Here is a 20,400-nt window from a genome sequence, read left to right on the forward strand (position 1 = left end):
ACTTTAATTCTTCGTTTCTTTTGCTCGGAATCAATACCAAAATCATTGGCGAAAAGAGAAAATTATAAATTATATTATATGACCAATCCTAGAATTTTCTGAGCAATGTATCTGGTGAACCTGATTGAAAACGAGAGCATTATTAAACAGTAGAGCGTTATTACAGGTGTGACTAAAATTATAAGCGAATTCAACTTGTGTTCGTAATTCTGTTCGGGAGTTTGAGTATTATTTGTTACTCACGCACACTCAGTATTTATTCAGGGTTAATGCGTGACTGGGGACTCATACGAGCGTTACGAAAACTTCGTGTAACATGCACACCTCTACTGTGGAGTTGTTGACAACCCCATATTTCAGGCTCACTTATACTATTAGGTCCGTTGTAATACCACAGTGGTGAACTTCTCTTTTCTCACTGAGTGCTTTCTATGTTTAGATCAATGATAAAGACCTCTTTTTAGAGCCGAGTCCGAACGGCGCTCCACATCGCGGTGAAACTACTTTGAGAAGTTTTGTCACCAGCATTACGAAGAGGGATAATCCACCGCTGAAAAACCTTTAGGTGTTTGGTCGAAACTGGAATTGGACACATGATCCTTTGTATGCAAGGCGGATATGCAAATCATTGCATCACGGTGATGAGTCTGGAAGTAGGAATTGGTCTATTAACTGTTAACCTATCTCTCTATTTTTGGACACGTGTACTTTCCTTTTGTCCTAGCTTAAATAAGTCAAGGACCAACATTTTTAAGCGGGATTTGGTAGAGTTCCATTTAAAAATGAAACTAAATCGAGACTTTTCAATAATTTTTGTTCATTTTTTAAGGTTCCTAATATGATTTTCGATATACTCCAATTTACAAAATTTTAAAATAATTACCTTTAAAATTATTTCTGTGCGATTATTTTATTTTCATTTATGTATCCCAATGCTCATTGAAATAAAACAAAAAATTGTAAATTTTAAATAAAATGTTGAAATGAATTTATTAAAATATTCTATTTTCTATATCAATGTTTGTGAGCATATATTATTGAACACAAATATATTGTAAATATAAAATGGGGTTCACAAAATATATTTTATACAAATGGTTTTACATTAAAGTTACAAACATGTATACAATACCTATACTGTAGAGCGGCAGGATATGGAAGTTTGAGAATACTTTATTTATTTTAGAAGCATTCATGTCAGAATTCAACAAATATTTGATACAAATATTTGATTTAATTCAAAACACAATTGCGGTATAAATACACAAAAAAGAAAGAAAAATAAATCGTTAAGCTGCAGCAGGGTGATATAACAAAAAGAATACACAGGATAATTTCCCTTGAACGTAATATCTTGGGAACTGGCCATTGGCAAGGAATAATAAGAAAATCGATACATCCAAAAATTTAAAATCAATTAAAAAAACATTTTTTTTTGGAAATTTCAAAATATGTGAAAATTATTAATTATTTTAATTAATATTGTACAACCATGGAGTAAAAAAATCATGGTGCTGGATTATCTAGAACATGTCCACAATTGAGCAATACTAACATAAGCTATTTAAAGACAACGCATGTGTATAATTGTGTAATTTTGTATCTTTTACGGCCATTTTCATGTAGCTCCGTTTGGTTTTAACTACCAGTTAACAGAAAATAAACTGCAAATATCTTCTCTCCGGTTAAGTTTAACCGAAAAATTTTCGGCAATTAAGTTCTTAACTGACATCGGGAATATATAGGCAAGATGACAGATATGTCCATAGTGTGGTTTAAAAATTCGTTAGCTAACGTAGGACTAACTGAGCTTCATGGAAATGGGGTTTAGTGTATTTTTTATCTTTGTTTAGTTTAATGTATAAATTTTGGAAATAGTAGAAAATATTAGTGCTATAATTTATGCCACTTTAATACTTTTAATAACATGTTATTGGGAAATTTAAATACAATAAATAGCTATGGTTAATTTATCAAAATGCAATTTGGCAATATTGGTTGGATTTGCACTAAAGAGATGTTTTGGATAGAACACCAGAAAGGCAAACAGACCTAATGAATAATTTGCTTAAATATATATAATATAATTTATGATTCCATGCAAATTTCTTCTGTTTCGTAAAAATTGTACCTTTAAATGTTTTAAACAATACCATCGGAAAGATTAGTAGAAATTTCAACCTGAAAACGAATCCGGCCAAAGTTTGTTGGAGGCAAACGCCAGTAAGACCGGGACGCTTGTCTACTGCAAGTCCAAGTAAATGGTACTCCGAAATATTATGGGCTATTTTTCACAGCTAATCCTAAGATCACAATCAAGGCAGTAATCCTCTCTTCTTATCAGACATTTGTTTATTTTCTAGGGAAGCATATAAAAGTGAAAAAATAATGTTAAGCCTTAATTGTCCTGAATTGAAATCTTCCCAATAAAATTCAAAATAATCTGTTCCGGAAGTAATATAGGAAATTGTTTTATTAACTTCTTTGTAGCAGTGTCAAATTTTAATGTTTGAACCTACAGCTCTTGAATCTGCTAAATCAGTTAAATGGTTCAAGGATGGTTTTTTAGGCTCAGAGTATTTTTTAATAATAATTAAAAATTAAATCGATCCAATTATGTATTATTATTAAGTTAAATTGATTTATGTAATTGAGTTTCCTATCACATCGCCAATAGAATCATTAAATTTATTGTATTGAATATTGTTTGTTTTATTAATTCATTTAATTAAAAAATTAAATTGAGTATTATGCCATTGACCCACAATTTTTTTCTTTAAATGCTTGTAATGTAATCAGCTGTCACTGGAGCTAGTATTCCATCGAATTTAATGTTGAATAGTTACACAGACAAAATATTTTTACTATTATTATGCACGGAAAATATGATGTCAATTGATCAAATTAAAAATTTAATTAATCGAATTAATGAATGTTGCTGCCTAATTATTTAAATCAGTAAATATTTTCATTTAAAAAATAGTATCTTTTTTAAACTATAATTAATTATTTTCAAAATATTGGCAAAATATTTTTCCTGTGTATTAGCGGTAGGGGGATATTTTTAAGCTTATATTAAGCTCACAAAGAAATTTGTTCTTTTCTCATTACCTGTTCTATAATTTTTTCTTTAAGTGTATCTTAAACTAATATTTTTTGTTACAATCTGGATAATAATTTAACAAATTTCTATTTGTGATTTCTGTTTCATTTCATTTCATTATGTTCATCTTAAAGCTAGCTGACGATCGATGCTATATATCACCGTCATCATTGATTATGGCAGATTTAGCAGTGTTCGATTCTGAAGAAAATGGAATTTTTAAATTGATGTTTGTTATATAAAATTTCTAATCGTAAAATTTAAATTATTATAATGACAAATAATTAGAAAATAAAAAGAATTTCAAAGAATAATAAACGCCTGGATCTACAAAATATTTTCAGATACAGATCAGTACTACACAGTAGTAATTTAGGTGAGGAATATGTGAATGATGGATATATGGGGGGCGTAGTATGTAATAATATTAATAATAATGGAAATAATCTTTCCTGCGGCCTTTCCGTTTCTAACCACGCCATGATGATAGACTCCAACCATGGCGGCTAGGTTGTAATGGCTGCTGCTGCTGCTGCTGTTGTGGTTGTTGTTTTTGTGAAGCCGCTGACTGATCATCTACAGAAGTCCGAAGAATGGTATGCTTAAATACCGATCTCTTAAATTCCTCTGCGGATGGCTTATACGATTCCAATTTGTTTCGATAGGGATATTGTTGTTGTGCACTCTCCGTTGTGAATGATTGTGAGCCACCGTAGTTCTTGGTGCCAAACGAGCTGCCACCTTTTTGCGACGATGTTGTTTGCGCATATGCCGCCTGTTGATTATTTTTGAAACTGTTAGAATATGTCGCAGTTTGTTGTTTACGATTGTTGTTGTTGTTATTGTATTGGGTTTTAGTAGTGCTAGAATATTGCGTGGTTTGTTTGTTTGTATTATAAGCACTGTATGAGTTGTAGTTGTTGGTGTTAGTAGCTTTGTAATCATACGTTTCAATTGCATTATCGGTGACCAAACTTGGATCGGGTGCTGCACATAGGCCATTGTAACGCTTTGAGGGTCTCATACCATATGTACCGCATGATGGTTTGCCAACTTCATAGGGATTGTAGCCAACGACATTGCCTCTGAAATATGAAGAAAATATGGATTTAGAAAAGGATGATAGTTTTAATTCTAAATAGGAATTAAATGCTGTGTCCGCCCACTCATATGTCTGTTAAAATCCCAATGCCGAATTGAAATTTCCAAATTTCATCCACTTTCCTTGAAATTAGGCGTTTGAAAAACAATCTTAAAAATAAAATTGATAGGCTTATGGATTAATTGACCTTTTGGTACAAATAAGGTCGTAAAAGAGAAGCCTTCAAATTCGTCTAATCGAAATCGAATCGTTTTTCGAAATTCAAATCGATAATTTGATCTTTAGATTAGCCAAAATCTCATGAGCAATTTACTATTGTGTAAGACTTGTCAGCGTGCTAAGGATCCTAGAAAAAACGAAAAATATAAAAATCAGTTTGCGGTTCGATTGACGTTTGAAGGTAAATTGGTCAGTGAACTCAACAAGCTTTTGAATTTTGTGTACGATAGGAATTCTAATTAGAATTAAAAAGTCGACTTTTGCAAATTTGGAAAAGGCAACTTTTCCAGTTGTAAAAGTTGACTTTTTGACTGTTTTTGAAAAAAATAAATTAAAATGAGCTGCGGTTAAATTGGATAATTTTACACATTCCTATTGACTGGCATACGATCTATATATACAGTGAAACCGCTCAAACTTTAACACTCTCTTGATTTCTGAGAGGTTTCATCCATCCATTGAAAGTAATTCTACACACATGGCATGAGTGGGCACCTCAAGGTACTAAAATTTGGCCGAATAGTATTGAGAATATGAGATATACTTTAATTCGGATAATATGATATAGCCCATCTCCAGCTTTACATCTCAACAGCCAAAAACTATATACACCCATAAAAAATCATGAACGTTTCAAAACGATCCGTTCAAGAAAGTGAATCAACACACATCTGGTGTCAAACGGAAAAGAGACGGTGTCAATCTGATTACGACAAAATGACACCATGCGTTGTCAAAAGACACAAAGTGTTTATGATCCCAAATCGTAATGGTTATGAATTTGTAAAAAAAATCCACTACCGTAACTCCAGTCTGGATTGTCTGCTCTATGCGCCTTATCACATTGCATCACCGACGGTGTTGCCATTAGAACGTCTAACGAATATTTTAAGACTGTTCATGGCCAAAGAGAAACGAAAGGCGTTCATAAATGCCAGTGGACGAAATGGTGATCATTCCGTTTTAGTTTTTCGTGAACGTTTCCGTTTCATTTTGATACCGTCCGTTCACGATTTTGGAAAATGTTTCTTTCAACAAGAAAGAATGCACTTCCTTTCTTGTATTCGAATTCAGTATTTTTTTTCTAATCCGGATTTCATTTCTTAAAGAAAAAACATGAAATTGCCATAAATGGGGGCTATATGGACCAATATGAAACCTACCTATTGATGAATTTAAATCTATCATATTGCTTTTAAATTTAAAGCCTCGATAGTAAACATTTTGATATGGGTTTATATTTGGGCTGTAATAAAAAGGGACCACCATGGAGCATATTCGATTAAAGGGCTGAACGAATGGCAAATCTGTGTCAAATTTTATGCCTTATTGCAGTATGATTACACAAATTAAATGGACGTCGCAGATAAATCTTCGAATTTTGCCTCTATTACGAACTTTAATTATGGTGTGCTATGTGTGGTGGAAACCCTACTATTTCATTATGTTACCAACATAGTAATAAACTTATTACACCTCCTCACCTATGGTAGATAATAAAACAAATAATCAGAAAATACACTTACCCAGGTCCATAATTGCAGACATATAATTTATTATATTTCGATTTATCTTTATATTCAGCAAATCCGCAACCGACCAAACTTGTTTCACCCCATACCAACTGTGCAAGTCAATGAAATACAAAGAGAAAGAGAAAAAGGTAAATAATGATTAGCATAGTATTCTTCATTAAAGGCCATTATTAAAATTTGTTTTATATTTACCTGAGAATAATGACCAGTTTTTGGAGACCAAGCATCACCAAAAGAATATTTCTGCACCTCATTGAACCAACTTTGAATGCGTGAAGGGAAATCACCATCATCTGGATCCAAGGGTGCTGTACTCCAAATTATGGCTAAATTTTGGCCCATTGTAAAACGGTCTGTAATATGAGGGAGATTTTTATTAGCACATCTCGCTTTAGAAGTTTATTATGTGTTTTAATGTTGCGTAATATTTATAATTGAAATTAAATATATAATAATTGTTATTTTTCAAAAACTTACTTATTGTCCTGTGAGGATCATGTCGAAATTGACAATTTTCTGCCCATTGTTGAGCTCTCTCGGCTAATTCTTCATCCCAGATAATTTCTCGCATATTCTCAGCTCCTGGCTGACCAGGATAACGTCCTGTAGCTACAGTTTGTCTTAATCTATTGTGCTCCTTTAATATAATCTCCTTTTCTTCTTCGGTCACACCAGCAGCTGAAATTAAAAGAAGATATAACATAAGTAAATAAGGCTTTGTATTGAATCTTGCTTTTTTTTTTGTTTTTTAAGGATATGGAATAAACAAAAATTTTTCTAAGAAGACCCAGCAAAAAAAAAGCATAGTCAACAAGTAAGTAAAGTCTAAAGTCGGGCGGGGCCGACTATATTATACCCTTCACCCCTATGTAGGCCAAAATTTGGGTTACCATCTCAACTACTTCACATTTGCTGGAAGCTATATAAAGGAGACAATTTTTTTTCTTCTACAAAATCTCTAGAATTAAAATTTAAATCGGCTAACGCTATACAGTTCATTGGCTGAAACTTCCATTGAAAATGGGTCTAAAATGTGTAACAGTCTACCATATTTCCCCAACTCTGGTGTACGTATATATGGGAGCTATATATAATCTGAACCGATATTGATTAAATTTGACATGTATAGTTAGAATAATAATTCTGCTATCTATGCGAAATTTCACGTAAATGGGAGTATAACTTTGGCTCCCCTGGTCATATGAGTGCAAATCGGACGGATGGGAGCCATATCTAAATCTGAACCGATTTCAACCAAATTTGGCACAATTACCGATACTACTAAACGTACTCCTTGTGCGAAATTTGAAGCAAATCACGGCAAAACCCTGGATTTTGAGGCCATATAAGTTCAAATCGGACGAAAGATATATATAGGAGCTATATCTAAATCCCAATCGATTTTGACCATATTTGGCACACACAATAGTATCGTTAAAAGTACCGCTTGTGCAAAATTTGAAGTAAGTCAGGGCAAAACTCTGCCTTTTGAGACCATAAACGTCCAAATCGGGCGAAAGATATATATGTGAGCTATATCTAAATCTGAACCGATTTTAACAAAATTTGACACACTTAACGATACTATTAAACGTATCCCTTGTGCAAAATTTGAAGCAAATCACGGCAAAACTCTGGCTTTTGTGGCCATATAAGTTCAAATAGGACGAAAGATATATATGGGAGCTATATCTAAATTTGAACCGATTTCAATCAAATTTACCAAGCATTGGTAGAATGTCAATTCTACCCTCTGTGCAAAATTTCACGAAAATCGGTAGTAAACTTTGGCCTCTGGGGTCATATGAGTCTAAATCGGACGAAAGATATATATGAGAGCTATATCTAAATCTGAACCGATTTGGCTGATATTTTACAAGATTTTCGAGATTCATAGAATACTTGGATGTACGGTATTTCAAGAAAATCGTTTGATAAACACACTAACTATGACCAAATTGGGGATAAATATATATGGCAGCTATATCTAAATCTGAACCGATTTGGCTGATATTTTACAAGACTTTCGAGATTCATAGAATACTTGGATGTACGGTATTTCAAGAAAATCGTTTGATAAACACACTAACTATGACCAAATCGGGGATAAATATATATGGCAGCTATATCTAAATCTGAACCGATTTTTTCCAAAACCAATAGCGATTGTCTCTGTCCCAAAAAACGGCCCTGTGCCAAATTTGAGGACGATCGGACTTAAATTGCGAGCTGTACTTTGTGCACAAAATTACATATACAGACAGACGGACGGACAGACAGACAGACGGACATCGCTAAATCGACTCAGAATTTAATTCTAAGCCGATCGGTATATTAAAAGATGGGTCTATGACCACAATTTCTTGGCGTTACATACAAATGCACAAACTTATTATACCCTGTACCACAGTAGTGGTGAAGGGTATAAAAAAGCAATGAAAATATTGTTTTTGGATTCGGAAATGGTCCAAAATTGGCTCAGAAGCAATGAATTTCACATGTTTTTAAGCATTCACTTCATTAATGTCACATCAGTTCTTTAGTTGTAATGCTATTTCAATATTTCAAAAAAAGATAATAAAGATTTTTAATTTTTTCGATTTTTATCTTTATGTTATGACGTTTTGAATAATAGTTGCAATCATTTTATCACAAATTTTACACTTAGATCTTGTGATTCAATACCTTTGAAACTTTCTCCTTTGACACCACTCAAAAGATAAAGTGTACACCCAACGTCGAATAAAGATTTCTGACATAGAATTTGTGAGGCTATCGAGCAACCACCCTGCGATTTTGCACAATTTCATAAAAAGAATATGGTCGTGTAGACGTGGCCGCGGAAGCAATTGGGCTGATATTGCTTTTCATTATTATGAATTGAAAATCTGATAATTTGTCCAAGGAACATTAAATTTTTCTTTGAATGTCTAAATAACACCTCTTATTGGAAACCGATTTATTTTTATAACTGTATGAGTGGAAAACAAATTGCAGTCATTTATTTTTTTTTTTCATGATCAAATATTGGCTATATTTTGTGATTTGTGTAGTCTTCGTATTTAATTGATTTTTCGAAAATTCGTATTTCAATCCTAGACTTTTTCTATGAATATTTTGGGGAGAAATCATTTTCTTTTAATAAAGGCGGTATTTTTGCAATTCTTCCAAAACCTACCTATGAAAATGTATGGAAGATATATCTAAATTTGGTTTAAAAGCATATTCCAATATTTTCCCATTAAACTATTCTATAAAAACTCTATTAGACTGATGATTGAGTCATCTTTATTTCTGGTTTGCTAAGCTATTTTATATTTTTATATTGCTTAAATTTTGAACTACTCATTTAAAAACCAATTTAAGAGAAGTTTATAATATTTCCATATAAAATAAATTCCACCGATTAGAAACTGGAAAAAGATTTCATTTTGGTTTCATCCGAAGGTAGCTGGTTCATAAAATCATAGGCCCTTTAACACTATGACATTTACCTGGTTTGGATCGCCCTACTGACTAATTTATTTTTAAATTTATTCAAAAAAGGTTTCAATTTATGTTTTAACCAACAAAAAATTGTTTATATAAATGGTACGTATTGATCGTTGAGTATATCTGAAAATGATGGTTATTGGTAAAAATAAATACTAGTCCACATGTTAACTGGTTCACGACATAGGGCAACACCATTGGTGGTACTTGGAATGTTTTTTTTTGTTTTGTCGGGTACATCATTAACCATCGGTGGCATTTATACTTCAACAATGATTTTTATCAACAAAAAACGAAGAAAACAGTTCATACCACAAAGGAGATTTTTAAGTTTTTGTTGGGCCACCTTATGGCAAAACTGCAACTTGACAAATTGATCATAAAGCAGCCGATTAATTTACTTAAAATGGTCTCGAATAAAATACAGAGTAAGCATACAACATTACCATATCATCCAGTAATGAAAGGAAGGAATACTCATACAAAAGACCCTATTTGATATTTGATGATATTCAATAAACCTAAAATTTTGTCAAAAAGGCCTCTCGTTTTGCAAACTAACCCTTGAAAGCTTCACATCCTGACCATTTCATGATACCGTACATCAAGTAACGTTAAACCTTATATAGGCCATTAATTAAGGGAACAGGCTTTTAGTGCAAAACATGCGGTGCTTTACAACTGTTAACTAGCAACATTAATTTGATAGCTTTTAAGAAAACACAAAGACCGTGCGCTTTGGTGTTCATGCTATCGGATCTGATCACAATTCATCATTAGGGCGACAGTCAAGTATAAACACCAATTGATCATCAGCTTCTGGGAGGCCAGCAACGACAACAAAAACAAAAGACGAAAAATGCCAACAAGTCTGACTGAGTGAAATCTGAAGGCATACTTTGTTGTCTGACAACCAGAAAAAACGAAAGACTTAAGCAACAAACTTCCACATTTATTTAAAATAAATTAATTTTATTTTTGAGTGAATGCCGAAAAATAAATGTGAAAGGCCTGCACATTTATAGATGGATATTTTGACATTTATGGGAAATTAGTATAAACTATGTTTTCTTTTTTGTCTTATTAAGATTTAAAATTCGTATAATAAGATTGATTTGACATGTTTGAATACGTCCACAAATCATAAAATAGATTTTAAAGCTCTAGCTCAAACTATAATAAAAACATTATCTACTTTTACATAAAAGGTCTTTTAAGATTATTAACTGATTTCTAATTTATATGAAAAAAAAACTTTATAATTATTGACGCCATTATATTTTTATTCAAGGTCTATAGATTTTAGATCTCCACATTTTGCAAAATCATGCAAAGTCTACCAAAAATAGCAGAGAATTAAGCAATCACTGGAAATTTTTAAGCCTTTAAGTTTTGGAAATTTTAATGTCTGCCCATTTAGTTAGAAACAAAAAAGTTTAGGAAAAAATATTTCAATCAAAGATGAATAAATGTTAGAATTTGTGAAACTCATTACCTCATGTGGCGACAATTTTCGATTGTTCATCGAGATAGGAAGTAATCAATTGATTCTAATTCACTTTTTATGATGTTATATAATCGATTATTCAAATGAGCGTTGGATTGTTATAATAGACAGTAAAAATGACAACCAATTCATTGATTAAAAATATGAGGAAATTCAAACGGGTAATTAATGCCATTAAGTATTGATTAGCAGTCTGTAGAATAAATTCGAAATATTGAACAAATATTTTGGAAAACTAGTATCTGAATGAAATGTGTGTTTATCATTTATTTATCATTCGAAACAATTGTTTCGACTTTTTGATTCCCTGAAAATATATTTAGCCATATTACGAGTTCACTACCACAATGGTAGAGAGTTGATGATAAAGATGTTTATAAAAATAATAATTTTGTAAATTTTTTTGTACTTTTGGAGAAGAAAAGTACCTATTCAAATCTTTTTAATGTTATCCGTAAAATAATTTTCAATATTTTATTCTTTTATTTAAAACTTGAATTTAACCGAACATGTTTGGTCTTTAGACCGAATATAGTAAGAAAGTACACCTCGGTATAGAAACGTACTTGTTCTAAGCAAATTTAGTACAATTTCATATATTTTTTTTTTAGTTTTTATTTGAATAATATTTATTGAATAATATCCGCACAACAAGAATACAAAATTCTTATAATTATAGTACGTGGAGAAAATCCTACATATTTTTAAAATCGTATAACTAATACAATTATGTAAAACAAATTCAAATATAGAGTTAAGACAACAAATTACAAATCACAACAAGGAAAAAAACATGACAAATTTAAAGTTTGAAATTTAAAAAAAGGAATGTGGTTAATAAAAAAATATCCTTTAATTTTTAATTAATATAACTTTAATGTTTAATCAATATTACTAATGCAAAAAAGTATAGATTATAGCATAGAATTAATTTCAAGATGATATATAAAATAGCAATTCAAATTTTTTAATTAAATTTATTCTATTTACAATCCTTGATATATTTGCTATATAAACTGTTAAGTGAATTCAAAGTTAGGTAAAGAAATAAGCTAAAGGACAGTAAACACAATTTTTAATTATTACCGACAAATATAATGAGTTTTTGTAAAATTATTTACTTTTTCGAAAACATCTTTCTAGTAAGTTTATCTTCCCTCAGCTATCTTATGGGAAAACAATACTAATTTTATGTTATTATAAAAAGCTCATAGTAGGTAGACAAATTAGATTGAATTCAATAAACAAGTAGTGTAATAACGGTGAATTTTATATCTTAGGAAGGATGTCTATCAATAATTTAAAGTAGTCAACGCGTTTATAAGAGAGAGAGAGAGAGAGAGAGTGAAAGAGAGATTAAAAAGTCTATTATGGCTAAGTTCACCACTGTGGTATCATAATGGACTGACTAGTCAAAGTGAGCTTGATACATCGGGCTGCCACCTAACCTAACCTAGTATGGCTTAGTGTTGTAAATTTTGATTACTTTTGACTACTCGTTACTATTCGTTACTTTTGAATTGAGTACTCGTTACAACTCGTTACTTAAAAAAAAAAAATTAAAAAAGACATTGTGGGCAATTTTTTTTTTCTTTTTAAAATTATAAAACGGTATAGAAAAGCAGATTACAACTTCGTATTCAATATTCGGTATTTTTTCGTCAGGGTATATCTAGATGGCATTGTGTATTACTGATGCTTGCAATTTTCAAACTTTTTAAATCCACCATTATCCACCATTGACAGTGGATACAAATATTTAGCGATCATTTTTATCGTGAGACCCAATGTTGAAATCTTCCATGGGTTTTTGAATAAGCTTGGGCCCTTCTCTGAAAACAATTGGATTGAATCAGCTGAAATCAACGACATTATTATACATACTATTTGCATGAGACGTGATCCATGTGATTCTTCAAATTAAAGCTCCCACCTACACCCAATGCAATTTTTTTTTCAAATGCAAACGTTTTTAAGAAATCAGATAAATTTTTCACTTTCTTCAAATATGAAGCCATATATCATTTTCGTGTCATTTTAACTGATAAAACGATTTTCGAAAACTTCAATTAATACTTTCCAAGAAATCAAGAATTTTACTTCCAAACCGCCAACTTACTTACCGTTAGAAGAAAAAAACTGGCATTGAAGATATTGAGTACTCATTTTCTCGTAACGAGTACTCAAAAAATTAGTCAGTAACGAGTACTTGTAATCAAATACTCGTTACTTTCCCAACACTAGTATGGCTAATGTTTGTTGCTTAAGTCTTTTGTTTAGTGTTGAATAAAGTTTATTGCTTAAGTCTTTTGTTGACAGACACTGCAACACAGTGCATAATTTTTTCTAAATTTTACAGTGTTAACATGAAGCCTTCGACAGATTTTGAACGTAAGTTGGGATTGAACTGTTAATAATATATTATACACAGAAAAAAATTAAGCAAAATAAAAACCAATTATTGGCATAATTAAAGAAAAAAAAAATAATAAATCAAATACGATACTTATTAAGTCAATTAGAAAATAATTGTTTGAATGGAAAATTCTCTAAAATATCAAAATTCCCTCATAATTGAATTCACAACACTTCAATTACCATGTTCCATTGAACCAAGTGTAAAAGTTATATACTGTGTAATTGCCAAACATCAAATTGATTTCCAACACTGATTATGAAGTTGGTAACGAAAATACAAATAAATAACTACAAACAATAAACATATATTGTTACTGACATCCAAGTGTCCGCAAATAAAACATTGTACCGTGATTCGAAATATTCAAAAAAATTGGTAGATACATTTTTACTTGTCGTAAGTATGTAATTTTATCTTAATTCGAGTTTTTGGTCAAACTCACCCAGAGAAGGAATATAATGACCTCCTAAATCCAAATGCTTCTTTTGGATGATGTTAAACATGTTAAATGTTTGTCGTAACCATGTTATATTCTTGGATATTATATATTTATGCTTGGCGAGAAAATATTTTTGCTGCAAAAATGTACCAAGTTCCATTGACACATTTGATCTAGAATGTGATTACATTCCTTATCTGCGTGCGCTAAGTTTTTTTTGGAAAACTACACTGAAATAGTTCTTTTGTGTGGAGGAACTCGCTCTCAAACACATTCAAAATGAAAAACGCACGATTCACGACATTTCCCGTAATTCTCAACAATTTTTAGAATCACGTAAATTCTCGTGACTTACGAAAATTAGTTGTGAATCACGAATGTTCAAGAAATTTTAATTCACTGTTCATAAAAATATCAAAAAGAACTATTTCGATGTATGCAATTCCACACATCATGAATTGGGCGTTTCGAAATCTCGCGAAACACCTTTAGGATACCTTTACAAATACACTATTTCTGTTTTTGTTTTTTTTTAACAAAGTGGGTCTATACATATATATGCTTACAACGTAAACCAATTGATATAAGACGATTATGTGGTCCAGAGGAAAGTGTATTTGCTTCGAAAATGGTTCAGTTCTCCGCCCGAACAGAAGGTGAATTTATGTAATTAACGGCCGTTTTCATATAGCTCCATTAGGCTTTAACTGCCAGTTAACAGAAAATAAAATGGAAACATCTTCTCTCCGGTTAACTTTAACTGAAAAATGTTCAGTAGTTAAGTTCCTATCTGGCATATGGAATATATTTGGAAGATGACAGATATGCCCATAGTACGGTTTAGAAGTTAGCTAACGAAGCACTAACGGGGCTTCAAGAAAATGGGGGTAAATATACTATGAAATCGAATGTATGTTTCTAAATTGTTTGTATTACAGCAAGTGTAAATGACGAAACAAATAGGAAGCCCAATTCCACAAGGTCGTACAGATGATTAAGCAACGGTTTTTTGATACATAATTATTGTTAAAGAAAATTTCGTAGTTTGAAGTAGAGGTGTGCGCGTGACACGAAATTTTCGTGACACGCGTGATTCACGCGTGAGTCACGTGATTCGTGAATGAAATTTTGACCAAATCACGTGAATGTGCGTGAATGGGACTGAACAAAAATGTGTCGTGCGTGATCGTGCGTGAACATCAAATTCTGTTCGTGAATGTGCGTGAGTAAATTTTTTTCAAAATCACGCTCACGACAAAATTCACGTTCACGAAAAAATTCACATTCACGAAAAATTCACGCTCACGACAAAATTCACGCTCACGAAGAAATTCACGTTCACGAAGAAATTCACATTCACGAAAACTTCACACTCACGATGACATTCACGTTCACGAAAAAAAATTACGTTCACGAAAAATTCACGCTCACGAGAAAATTCACGCACACGAAGAAACTCACATTCACGAAAAATTCACGCTCACGATGAAATTCACGTTCACGAAAAAATTCACATTCACGAAATAATTCACCCTCACGAGAAATGGCACGTGCACGAGCCTATTTACGCTCACGACAAATATTATATTTACAAAAACGTCTTGCTCACGATAAAAATTATGTATGAACAAGTAAGTAAAGTCTAAAGTCGGGCGGAGCCGACTATATTATACCCTTCACCGCTATGTAGACTCTCAACCACTTCAAATTTGCTGGGAGCTATATAAAGGTTTGCATTTCCAGATACAAATACTTTTAATGGAGACAATTTTTTGTACTTTTACAAAAACTCTAGAATTACAATTTAAATCGGCTAACGCCCTGGGATGAAACACAATGTTAACATAGTAAAAAAATATGAGAAATATGAAGCGAGAGAAATTTTAATGCAATTATACAAAAGAGCATTTATGATTGATCAGGTGATACATATGTATTCGAGATATAGGGCAATTTTAGTAATATTTACAATTTTTGATACTTAGCAGTGGCGACTTTACAGGGATATTGGTTAGATCCCGCCAAGATATATAGTCAAGTATGGGCTATGATATATTATTTGGTCAAGTCGGGCGACTTGGAGCCTTATTTAAAACTCAACCGTTCTGTGGAAATTCTGGCATTACAGTGTTTAGGATATGACTAAGATATGGGGAAATCATCACAGAATTTTGTGTCAAGTGTGGGAATTTTTGCCATATTTGTATAAACCGGAAAAACGAATATATGGAGGCTTTATCTAAATCTGAACCAAATTAGATCAAACTTGACACACTTAAATATCATATTAAATATATTCTCTGAGGAAACTATCCAGTCAATTAGAGGAAAATCTCATTGAAAATAGGTCTAAAATATGAAACAGTCTACCATATTTCCCCAACTCTGGTGTACATATAATGGGAGCTATATATAATCTGAACCGATTTCGACTAAATTTGACATGCATAGTTAGAATAATAATTTCACGTAAATGGGTGTTTAACTTTGGCCCCCGTAGTCATTTGAGTATAAATCGGGCGAAAGATATATATGGGAGCTATATCTAAATTTGAACCGATTTCAACCAAATTTGGTACACTTATCGATACTATTAAACGTACTCCCTGTGCAAAATTTGAACTAAATCACGGCAAAACTCTGGCTTTTGAGGGCATATAAGTGCAAATCGGACGAAAGATATATATGGGAGCTATATCAAAATCTGAACCGATTTCAATCAAATTTACCAAGCATTGGTAGAATGTCAATTCTACTCTTTATGCAAAATTTCACGAAAATCGGTAGTAACCTTTGGCCTCTTTGTTCATATGAGTCTAAATCGGACGAAAGATATATATGGGAGCTATATCTAAATCTGAACCGATTTAGCTGATATTTTGCAAGTTTTTCGAGACTCATAAAATATTCGGATGTACTGAATTTGAAGAACATCGGTTGATAAATACGCCAATTATGACCAGATCGGGGATAAATATATATGGCAGCTATATCTAAATCTGAACCAATTTCAATAGCGATTGCCTTTGTCCCAAAAAACGACCCTATGCCAAATTTGAGGACGATCGGACTTAAACTGCGACCTGTACTTTGCGCACAAAAATACATGAACAGACAGACAGACAGACGGACAGACAGCCAGACAGACAGACGGACATCGGACATCAGAATTTAATTCTAAGACGATCGGTATACTAAACGATGGGTCTCCGACTTTTCCTTCTTGGCGTTACATACAAATGCACAAACTTATTATACCCTGTACCACAGTAGTGGTGAAGGGTATAATAATGATTGAACATTTTTACATTTTTAAATTGAAAACATACTTCCAAATAAAAAATTAATAATTTTCGGAAATAATTGGTTTCATTGGTTCATTAAATTTTGGCTTAGATTTAAAAAAATAATTCTACATAGTATAATTATAATATATGTAATTATAATATAATAAAAAATAAAATAAGTAAACAATAACACTATAAATCATTGATTGCCTCAATTAAAAATTAATTAAGTTTTTCGGCCAAAATCAATCCAAATTTTAATTGAATTTATATTTTGATTTGATTAAAATGTTAATTGTATCTGTTAACTTTTTAATTGAGTACGTTTTCAACTTCAGATTTTTAATTAGAAATATTTTGGCGAATTTGTTTGGGTAGCTCATTTGTATCACGAGCGAGAGTGAGTAAGTTTTTAAGTTCGCACTCATTCGTGAATTACATTTTTTCGTTTGTTTTGTAAGTATAATAGTCGTGAACCTTCGTGAGTTGCATTTTACATCGTGAGCGTGCGTGAATAGTTTTTTTATGAATCGTGAGTGTGTGGATGTACGTTTCATTGTTCGTAAACGTGCGTGAGTAGTTTTTTTTTTCGAATCGTGAGTGTGCGTGAATAAGTTTGTTGTTCGTGAACGTGCGTGAGTTGATATATCCCGTCGTGAGCGTGCGGTAGTCACTATTCTGCAATCGTGAGTGTTTATCTTTGCAGGATTTTGGTTCGTGAACGTGAGTGAGCGTGAATCAATAAAAACCTTCGTGCGTGAATGTTACGAATTCATTCGTGAGCGTGCGTGAGTGTGAGCAATCCAAAAACGGGCGTGCGTGATCGTGCGTGAATGTTACGAATTCATTCGTGAGCGTTCGTGAGTGTGAGCAATTCAAAAACGGGCGTGCGTGATCGTGCGTGAATGTTACGAATTCATTCGTGAGCGTGCGTGAGTGTGAGCAATTCAAAAACGGGCGTGCGTGATCGTGCGTGAATGTTACGAATTCATTCGTGAGCGTGCGTGAGTGTGAGCAATTCTAAAACAGGCGTGCGTGATCGTGCGTGAATGACATTTTGAATTTGTGAGCGTGCGTGAGTGTGCGTGAAAAATCCCTCACGCGCACACCTCTAGTTTGAAGGAGAAAAATTGGAGTTAAAAATTGTAAAAAAGTCTCCAGGGCCATACGAGGTTCGAGATGGGCGCATTTGTGGTAATTGTTTTTAGAAATTCTGAACTATTTTATACGGTATACGAGTTTAGTAAATCTTCAAGCTTCATTTAAGTATAATTTTTTATCCCTTTTTAAATGAACTAACTATCGTACGCAAACAATTATTAAAGTCAAATAGACTTCCCCAAATTATAATGAAATCATGGAATGATCTAGAATATAGTTAAATTGGCTTTAGTGCTTAGAGAGTTTAATTTATTTTGTGTGAAGGCAAACGAAGATTTTAAAATGAGGATGAGAATGCTAGAATCAAAACCGATTACAAGCATTTATTCTTCTGGCCTCTATCTTGCAAATAAAAATGAGTTATTATATTACGCCAAGAAAATACCATGTATATAACGATTATAATAAAAAAGTTTGTTTCCTCTTTTGTTGTACTTCCGAATGTCTTAACCCATACTCTATAATTTTATTATAGACACCTAATTCATGTTAACATTAAAAAAAATATCTCAATTGTTATAGTGACTATTTTTAGATACACTTTCTATAGTAGAATACCTTCAAATGTCATATTGGATTCATTCATTTTAATAAATATCCAAAATTAATTCAATATTTTTGCTATAAATAATAGTTGTTGTGTCATTTTTTGCGATTTTATTTACTTTTCTTCTTCTTTTGTCTTTAAAATCATTTATCATTTGGTTGAACAGTCATTATTTACAATGTTTTTATTTCGCTCACAAATGTTGACCACCAAAATCTTGTGTGTGGAAGAGTTTTAATTGCATTATTAGCACGAGACGCCATCATTGATCTTCACTGGTTAATATTGGTTGTAGCCAAATCTGTTGCGAAATCTCACAAAGGCAATAAGACAACGTCAAGTCAATGTGTGTTGAGGTGTGGTTTGGATCATCATCCGTTTCGGACACCAGACCTTTAGGCGTCGTTTTGTTGCTCATTGTCATGTCAACTGACGCTTACTGGTTTTACATGAACCTTAAATCTTAAAAAAACACGCTAGCTTATCAATCTTGTTGATTTATTTGAAGCTTTAGTTGATTCACAAAACTAGTCCATATCTCTTCACCCATTTATGTTGGCATTTAGTGTCAATTTAACGAATGTAAATATCATCATTGGTTTCCACAACAAATAAAAATTTAGTAAAGGGGAGACGATTGTCAATGTGTTAAATGAGACCTTTTGTGTTCGGGTCTTCGGCTACCTTTTCACTGTGGTTAATTAAGAATATCCTTAATGAGCGGGTAATTGTCAGAAATTTGTGTTACACCTCAAAACCTGATTAATGTGACACTAGTTAAAAATCTTGTTAAATCCAAGGGCTATGCAAACAATTAATGTTAACTTGTTGCTTATTGTTCAAAGAGCCGATGATATTGATACACTTTAAATAAAAATACGTACAAATTAAACTATGTTCCCATAACATATACCCTCTAGGAAATCTTACAAACGAGCCAATGTAAATTATTAAAATGTCTAAAATATCCAACAGAAAATATATAACCAATCATTTTAAAATGTTTAATTGATTTCTATAATTCATTTTGTTTGGATATATTTTAAACAAAGGACAACGAAAGGGAATGACGTTTAAAAGTATAATAATTTTTTCTAAAAAAATGTGTTATGTCCATAGAGCACAATAGCAAAAGATGTTAAGATATACACAGAAAAAAATAAGCATGAAAAAAAACTACTCCACTTTTCGAGATTTCCATTGTGTGTGTTGTCAAAATAAGGACAAAATAAATTACATCTTCTCATAAAGAAAAAAAGAACTACAAATTTTTGGAAAAGATAATAAAAATCTATGATAAAAAAGAGATGAAAGACAAGGTGTCCAAAGCAATGGTAGATTTTAGGCTGAAGTACAACAAAATACTGATGACTTATTATTCTGCATCATATTTAAATATATTAAAAAATATATAATTTTAAATGTAATAATTTGTTATAATGTTTTATTTTACGTAATGTGTATGTACCAGGGATGGAAAATACAATTTTTTAGAACGTACAAAAAGGTATTTTTTTGAGCGAAAAAGTACTTTTTACTAAAATTCAATAAAAAATTCATTGGAAAACTATTGTCGAGAGCTCCTTTAG

General features: G+C 32.0%; 1 protein-coding gene across 2 annotated transcripts in view; it reads right to left on the reverse strand.

Annotated features, from left to right (window-relative positions):
* Positions 1-957: 957 nt before the first annotated feature.
* Positions 958-20,400, reverse strand: part of LOC142221705 (venom allergen 5) — a 41,909-nt gene continuing 22,466 nt past the window's right edge. The window contains exons 2-6 of one of the 2 annotated variants that reach the window (XM_075291476.1): positions 6,437-6,637; positions 6,152-6,312; positions 5,951-6,048; positions 4,051-4,188; positions 958-3,878 (exon numbers count right to left, since the gene is read on the reverse strand). In XM_075291476.1, coding sequence (XP_075147591.1) covers positions 3,680-3,878; positions 4,051-4,188; positions 5,951-6,048; positions 6,152-6,312; positions 6,437-6,637 — 797 coding nt within the window. In that variant the 3' untranslated portion in view covers positions 958-3,679. Of the gene's footprint in view, positions 4,189-5,950; positions 6,049-6,151; positions 6,313-6,436; positions 6,638-20,400 lie in introns of both variants that reach the window. The other variant, XM_075291475.1, reaches the window with a different exon arrangement.

This window comes from Haematobia irritans, chromosome 1, assembly GCF_050003625.1.
Source record: "Haematobia irritans isolate KBUSLIRL chromosome 1, ASM5000362v1, whole genome shotgun sequence".
Classification (NCBI taxonomy): Eukaryota; Metazoa; Arthropoda; class Insecta; order Diptera; family Muscidae; genus Haematobia; species Haematobia irritans.